The sequence below is a fragment of the Vicia villosa genome, unplaced genomic scaffold, assembly GCF_029867415.1.
Source record: "Vicia villosa cultivar HV-30 ecotype Madison, WI unplaced genomic scaffold, Vvil1.0 ctg.000463F_1_1, whole genome shotgun sequence".
Taxonomy (NCBI): domain Eukaryota; kingdom Viridiplantae; phylum Streptophyta; class Magnoliopsida; order Fabales; family Fabaceae; genus Vicia; species Vicia villosa.
This window is the reverse complement of record NW_026705221.1, coordinates 89111-97335: the sequence shown is the minus strand read 5'-3', so window position 1 is coordinate 97335 and position 8225 is coordinate 89111. Positions and strand designations below refer to the sequence as shown.

The 8225-nt window shown below is 34.8% G+C and overlaps 1 protein-coding gene across 1 annotated transcript; it reads left to right on the top strand.

Annotated features, from left to right (window-relative positions):
• Window positions 1-209: 209 nt before the first annotated feature.
• Window positions 210-1887, top strand: LOC131628544 (GDSL esterase/lipase At5g45910-like). The gene is made up of 5 exons (XM_058899372.1): window positions 210-447; window positions 750-968; window positions 1061-1209; window positions 1304-1577; window positions 1670-1887. The coding sequence occupies exons 1-5, from the start codon at window positions 210-212 to the stop codon at window positions 1885-1887; spliced, it is 1098 nt and encodes a 365-aa protein (XP_058755355.1).
• The last annotated feature ends 6338 nt before the right edge of the window (window positions 1888-8225 follow it).

Genomic DNA, 8225 nt, shown 5'->3' with positions numbered 1-8225 from the left:
ACTAATATTTAAAGGATGCTTATGTGTTAAAAACCATTAGCTAAAACAAAATATAACAACTATAATAGAATCAAAATAGTTATATCCAAATTAGAATGCTAGTTTTATGACAAGATTACTCATTGGCGTGACAATATATATAAAGCCGGACATTCTCATTATCAATCACACACATCAATATTGATCATTTCTCTGTTTGCAATTAAATCATGAATATTTTCATTCTTTTTAGCATCACATTAACATGTATTTTTCTACAAAATGTAGTTTTAGATGCAAATTGTCTCTCATATGAAGCTTTCTTCAACTTTGGTGATTCTATAAGTGACACTGGAAATGCTGCGACTACATTTCCACCTATGTCTAGCAATAGTCCTTACGGTTCAACTTACTTTAAACATCCATCAGGGCGTTTGTCAAACGGACGTCTTATCATAGATTTCATTGGTATTTTTATATATTTTTCGAGTATTTCAAATAATTTTTCTTCAATAAAAATATAAAATAATAAAAATGCAAAACATACAATCTACAATATCATTATTTTATATATAATGTAATTATTTAATGAAATTGAGTGTATTGCATCACATATGGAGTATGATTTAATGGCTCCGCGTAAAACTTGTATATATATGTTGAAAATGAGGTGTTAGAAAGTTTATTATTCCTATCTTTTAAAACCGGTGAGTCATGATTAATGAATATATGATTGTTGATGCACTAACATGTGATCATTTTAATTATAGCTGAGGCATATGGATTGCCATTTTTGTCACCCTATCTCAATATTAGCAAAGACCAAGATATTAAGAAAGGAGTAAATTTTGCATTTGCTGGTGCCACCGCACTTGATGTTGAATATTATGTCCAAAATAGGCTTCCCGTTCCAGACACAATTAACTCATTGAAAGTTCAACTTGGATGGTTTAAGAAACTTAAACCCACCCTATGTGAAAGCAAAGAAGGTTTCGTTATGATAAATACTTGATTAATTTCTCTATGAAATACATGACACGTTTTTAATATGGCTGACAAATTATATTTTATTCTATTATAGATTGCAATGCCTACTTCAAGAAATCATTGTTTATAGTCGGTGAAATTGGTGGGAACGATGTTTTCAAACACATGGTGAAGCATAAAACTGCTATAGAAATTCGAGAAATAGTTCCCTTTATAGTTGAAGCAATTATTAACACCACAAATGTATGTTTCATCACTTTAACAAATTCAAATGTCATTGATTGGATTGTGTGCATGAATAAATGTGTAAATAACTTTGTTTCCATTTTTGTTTTAGGTGTTAATTGAAGAAGGAGTTGTGGAGTTAGCCGTTCCAGGAAACTTTCCATTGGGGTGTAATGCTGGCGTATTGACATCTGTGAATAGTAAAAAGAAAAAAGACTATGATGAATTTTGGTGTTTGATTGCTTACAATAATTTAGTCGAGTATTTTAATGAACAACTAAAAAATTCTTTAGAAACTCTGAGGCATAAATACCCTGAAGTTAAGATAATATACTTTGACTACTACAATGATGCCAAACGTTTATATCAAAACCCAAAAGAATATGGTGAGTAGTATTTTATATCATTACATTATTGGAACGATTTGACTGTTAACTTTATTATGAACTATTCTTTATTTTATTTCATCTATATGTAGGCTTTATTCGTAGTGATATCGTCAAAGTATGTTGTGGTGGAGGAGGAGGAGGACCATGTGGAACACCTACTGCAAGAGTTTGCTCCGACCCTTCAAAACGTATAAATTGGGACGGGCCTCATTTAACTGAAGCAGCTTATAAGCTAATAGCAAAAGGACTAGTCGAGGGTCCATTTTCAAATCCATCTCTTAAACCCTCTCTTTTCAAGATAGCTTAGATTCTTCTATTATAAGAATTTTTTTCATTTAATGTTTCAACAAATATTTTTTTTTCTATTTTTTAGAAGGATTTTTTTGTATGTATTGAATATCATGTGCACATAAAGTTTTTCCGCAAATCTAACACTAATCTATTCACGTAATTTAATTAATTTTAATACTATAAAATGTATCATTGTATATAATTCACTTATACTCAAAATAGCATATTTATTTTCATGCATTTTTTTTATTATTGTTATAATTTATTGGAGTAATTGTTTTTTGATTTTCACATAATAGAATTAGAGGCAGTAAATGTCATAAAGAAATAAAATTCGGGGTGGAAATGTGGTCTTGAAGATTGATATCAAAAAGGCTTTTCATACGCTAAATAGGGTTATTTCTCTTGAAAGTCTTAGAAGCATTTTGCTTCAATGAAACTTTCTGAAATTGGATTAGAGAAATTATATTTTTGATAAAATTGCTTGTTAGGTGGAGATAACAAATCTATGAAAATAACTAGGGATTTCAAAATCCAACTCATGCGGTATACATATGTTATCATGGTATTTTTTCAAAGCACAAAAGATTACATAAACAGGGTTCTCAAATTGTTCAAAGATTATGGGGTAGCCTTGGGACAAATTATTAATAAGGATAAAAAAAATTCTACTCATGTGCAATGACCACGTAGAAAATAGGACTCGTTAAAAATTGGTTAGGTTTCAAATAAGGTAAAATTCCTTTCTCATAATTGGGTTTCTCGAATTCTAAAGGAACTCATAAACATGTTCATTTTCCAGATATAGTACATTAAATAAGGATCAAACTGGCTTCTTAAAAAGAAGCCCTTTTATCAATCATGGGAAGAATGTAATTGATAAAATTTATCATTCATCATATGTTGGTGTTAGAACATAGGAAACTCCATTGATGGAGTGAAGAGCTTCTAGAGGAAGAAGATGAAGAATGCAAAAGAGAGAGTGTGAAGCTGTTATCTTTTATTATTCAGCTTAGCTTAAACAGTTGCTATGATACAACTATATATACAACTCATAACAACTAAGCAATCATAGCCTAACTAACTAACTACCAGAAATGGTAACTCTAACTGCCATGTAACAGAATCAGTTAAAGGAGAGTTTCCCAAAGTAGTAAGCTAATTATATAAAGCTATGTATTCTAACAGCCTCCCTCAAGCTGATGCATGATATATGTTGATCATGCCAAGCTTGGAAACAAAGTCATTGAATTTGGCTGGCTGAAGAGGTTTGGTCAGAAAATCTGCCAATTGCTCCTGTGAACATATGGGCAATAATCTGAACAAGCCTTGTTGAACTTTCTCACGAACCAGATGACAATCTATTTCCAAATGCTTTGTTCGTTCGTGAAACACGGGATTGGATGCTATGTGTATAGCACTTTGGCTATCACAATATAGAACCGGAGGTTTGGAACATGAGACATGCAAATCCCTTAAGACATATAACAACCACATTAGCTCACATGTAGCTGTTCCCAAAGCACGATACTCAGCTTCCGATGAACTTCGAGATATAGTCTGCTGCTTCTTCGCTTTCCATGAGATAAGGGATGATCCTAGAAAAAAACAGTAGCCCGAAGTAGACTTCCTTGTATCCACACATCCTGCCCAATCCGCATCCGTGTAACCCATAATTTGAAGCCTGGATGATCTTGGAAAGAATAATCCATAACCAGGATTTGTTTTTAGGTACCTTATGACTCTGCATGCTGATTGATAGTGAACTTGAGTAGGTTTATGGAGGAACTGGCTTAATTGCTGAGTTGCAAGTGTGATATCCGGTCTGGTATTGTTTAAGTAGATCAATCTGCCAACCATTCTTCTGTATTCAGTAATATCCTTCAAAGGCTCACTTGTGTCTTCATGGAGTTTTAAAGAAGGATTCAAGGGTGTTGAAGCTGGCTTGGATGCAAGTAGACCCGAATCATTAATCAAATCCAGGCAATATTTTCTTTGTGAAATGGTGATGCCCTCCTTAGAATGAGCAACTTCAAGTCCAAGGAAGTATTTGAGAATTCCCAAATCCTTTATTTTGAAGTGTTCATTCAGAATATATTTGATGCGATCAAATTCTGTTAAAGAGGTGCCTGCAAGTATGATATCGTCCACGTATACAAGTAAAACAGTGATATGATCATTCTTTTTAAGAATGAACATAGAGTAATCAGCATTAGACTGAGTATAGCCAAGTTTCAACAAGAGAGATGTTAACTTCTCATACCACATTCGACTTGCCTGCCTCAAACCATACAAACTTTTCAAAAGTTTGCATACTTGGTTTGGTTTGGAACAAGAGACTCCTTGTGGTACATGCATATACACATCCTCATCCAAGTCACCATGTAAAAAGGCGTTATTTACATCAAGTTGATGTAAATTCCAGTTATTGATGGATGCTAAAGCAAGAAGAGTTCTGACTGTGGAAAGCTTAGCCACTGGTGAAAATGTATCAAAAAAATCCAGTCCTTCAACTTGGCTATACCCTTTAGCAACTAAGCGTGCCTTGTACCTTTCTATGGAACCATCAGACCTATGCTTAATCTTATACACCCATCTACTACCTATAGGTTTAATAGAAGGTGGCAGATCCATCATCACCCAGGTACCATTTGTGATCAAAGCTTGTAACTCAGACTGCATAGCCATTTTCCAATTCACATGCTTGCAAGCTTCTTCATAACTCTTTGGCTCAGAATCATGAGTAACAGATATGCTAAAAGATTTATGAGCATGAGACAAATGATCAAAGGAATGGAAAGAAGAGATAGGATAGGGAATACCTGAAGAAGATGATGCAGCCAAGCTGTTTGAAGAATTGCACACATAGTCTTCAAGGTGAGGTGGTGGTTGTCTGTTTCTTGTAGGTCTGGCATGGTTAGGTGAATTGGGTGTAGGTTCATTTATGGATGTAGAATCAAGTTCAGTTGTGGTGGTTACAGGGTGAGGGTCATTTTGAATATCCTGCAATGAATCAGAACAGTTATATGGAGGAAGAGGTTTAGGATGTTCATTATCTGTGTGGAGAGGTTCATATGTCATGTTATCACTAGTGTGATACTGCCAGTTTGGTTTGAAAGGGAAAATATGGTCATGGTGTATCACATTCCTAGAGATGAAAACCTCATTATTATTAATGTCAAGTAAAACAGTGCCTTTCACTCCTTGCTTGTAACCCAAGAAAATACATTTTCTGCCACGATGATCAAGCTTAGATCTATGTGCCTGAATAGTTGAGGTATATGCAAGAGTGCCAAAGATTTTAAGAATATGTAATTCAGGGACAGAATTATGCAAACATTGATATGGAGATTTATTATTCAATACCATGCTAGGTACACGGTTCATAATGAAGACTGCATGTTGAACAGCAAAAGACCAAAATTTTTTAGGTAAGTTGGCTTGAAAAAGAAGGGCTCTAGCTATGTTCAAAATGGTTTGGTGTTTTCTCTCAACCCTACCATTTTGTTGAGGAGTCTCAACACAGCTAGTTTGGTGTAAAATACCTTTAGATGCATAGTAGGTAGGCATAACAAACTCTGGGCCATTATCAGTTCTAATGCACTTGACAGATGTGTTATGTTGGGTTTCAACCATTTTGGTAAAGTTAAGGACATTAGTTCTGGTTTCAGACTTGGATTTCATCAAAATAATCCAAGTGAATCTGCTGAAATCATCAACAGCAGTCAAGAAGTAAGAATGGCCACTATATGATTGAATGGCTAAAGGCCCCCAAACATCAAAATGAATTAACTCAAAAGGGGAAGATGCTGTATTAGAACTATTATTGAAAGGTAATTTCTTATGTTTAGAGTAATGGCATACATCACAGATAGCTTTAGAATCAGCAACAATAAAAGGAAAACTAGTTTGTAAAGCTTGTAACCTAGAAAAAGACAAATGGCCTAATCTGAAATGCCATAGAGCACTATTGGGTATGGTATGAGCAGAGACATGGTTGGTTTTGGGAATGGTTGAATTGTTGTCCTTGAGAACTAAGTGATACAATCCTTCAAGCTTCTCAGCTGAACCAATCGTCTTCAGGGATTGAGGCTCCTGAATGAAACAACCAAGAGAGTTAAAAGTGACATTATAATGAAAGGATTGACACAGTTTTGGAACTGAAATGAGATTTACAGAAAATTCAGGTATATACAAAACCTCTGAAATACTGAATTCAGGTGAAAACTTGACTGTGCCAAAGAATTTTGCCATGGCAAACTGACCATTGGGCAATTTCACATTAATTGGGGTGATAGAGTAAATATGATGAAACCAAGATCGACTGGAGCAAATGTGGTCACTTGCACCCGAGTCTATGATCCATGAATTAAGAGTAGAACATTTATAAATGGAAGAAAAAATACTACCTTGAGCACTAACAGATGTATGACCTGTTAATGAGGATGATGTGACTTGGTTTGATTGAGCAGGAACTGAAGCTTGAGTAATGGTAGATTGTTGAAGAAGATTGACAAGTTTGTCAAATTGAGCTTGAGTGATAGTGGCAGAGCCATGTTTCTCATCATTCTGTTGAACTGAAGCATGATCATCATCTTCAGTGTCATTAGTGGTGAGGTTGTTAGCAGCTGTTCCTTTGCCAAAATGTGGTGGAAAACCATGCTTGCGATAGCAAACTTCTACAGTGTGACCATTTCGTCCACAGTAAGTGCAAACTTTGGATCTTGCAGAGTTAGAATTATAACCTGAATTGCCAGATTTGTGATTTGCCTTCTTGAAATTCACAGAATTTATCAATGCTTGTGAATCATCAGATGGAATGAGATGATTTTGTCGCTCATGTTGCAATACCATAGAAAAAATTTTGTTCATAGCTGGTAAAGGATCCATAAGCAAGATCTGAGACTTTACCACAGCAAAATTTTCATTCAATCCGGTGAGAAATCTAATGACATATAGGAGATTGTGATTGCTTCTTGCAATTCGCATGGCATTGCATGAACATCGAATTCTACATACACACTGCGGAATAGGCATATAAATCTCTAGTTCCTCCCATAGGATCTTTAATTCAGAAAAAAATCAGTGACAGATTTGGAATCTTGTTTTAAAGCATAAATTTCTTGATGTAATTCAGAAATGCGAACAAGATCACCTTGCGAGAAGCGTTCTTTCAAATCGTTCCATACATCCAAAGCGTTTTCCATGTATACAATCGACTGTGCAATGGATTCTGAAACTGAATTGATGATCCAAGAAAGAATCAACATGTTGCATCTACTCCAAGCTCGCATGGAGGGATCAAAAGCGTCATCTGGAATCGTGATCGATCCATCAATGAAATCAAGCTTCATCTTGGCGCCAAGAGCACGACGCATGGAACGTGCCCAAGAGTGATAATTGGAACCGTTCAGAAGAGGTGTAACTTTAACAGAGCTTGGTCCATCACTCGGATGAACGTAGTAGGGACTCGTAGGATCGAGTTGAGGATCGGTGGGAGGATTGCGTGGTGGTGCCATCAAACTAGAAAGAAGAAGAAGAGAAAGAGAAACTGGATCAGAAAGGCGTTGATACCATGTTAGAACATAGGAAACTCCATTGATGGAGTGAAGAGCTTCTAGAGGAAGAAGATGAAGAATGCAAAAGAGAGAGTGTGAAGCTGTTATCTTTTATTATTCAGCTTAGCTTAAACAGTTGCTATGATACAACTATATATACAACTCATAACAACTAAGCAATCATAGCCTAACTAACTAACTACCAGAAATGGTAACTCTAACTGCCATGTAACAGAATCAGTTAAAGGAGAGTTTCCCAAAGTAGTAAGCTAATTATATAAAGCTATGTATTCTAACAGTTGGTTTATTCATTTCATACACACTTAATGATAAAAAATGTTCTAGATCAATTGGATACTTTGTTCAAAAATTCATTTTGAGTGGGGACTTCATGACTAGAAATATTTGTACGATGGCATGGACATCAGTTTGTATGATGTTGGATGAAGGAGGAGAATTTCTTAGGTCAACTAGGAAGATTAATTAATTCCTAATTCTTTAAGGTTTTGATTGCGAGTTTGGAGGAAGATGGGGTTTTTGGAAAATAGGAAGAATTGGGTGAAAAGAATAAAAGAATTTTGTATAGGAGGGTTTTTGAGAGTTTGATTTTATTCATAACACCAAAAACCTTATAAAATAGGGTAACTAAAAAATTGCATTAAAGGGGAATTTTGGAGGGCTGACATAAATGTTTTAAATATCTTTTAGTTTGTTATACTATTCTGAAAATTAAATATTTAGTAATGATAATGACTCTTTTATCATTTTAAACAAAATTATTTTTTTTAAAAATGTC

What these genes read in the sequence shown, in the direction of transcription:
- LOC131628544 (XM_058899372.1), top strand. Translation starts at nt 210, where the DNA reads ATGAATATTTTCATTCTTTTTAGCATCACATTAACATGTATTTTTCTA. An exon ending in CCTATGTGAAAGCAAAGAAG is followed by an intron (nt 969 to 1,060) that starts GTTTCGTTATGA and finishes ATTCTATTATAG; the next exon opens with ATTGCAATGCCTACTTCAAG. An exon ending in CAATTATTAACACCACAAAT is followed by an intron (nt 1,210 to 1,303) that starts GTATGTTTCATC and finishes TTTTTGTTTTAG; the next exon opens with GTGTTAATTGAAGAAGGAGT.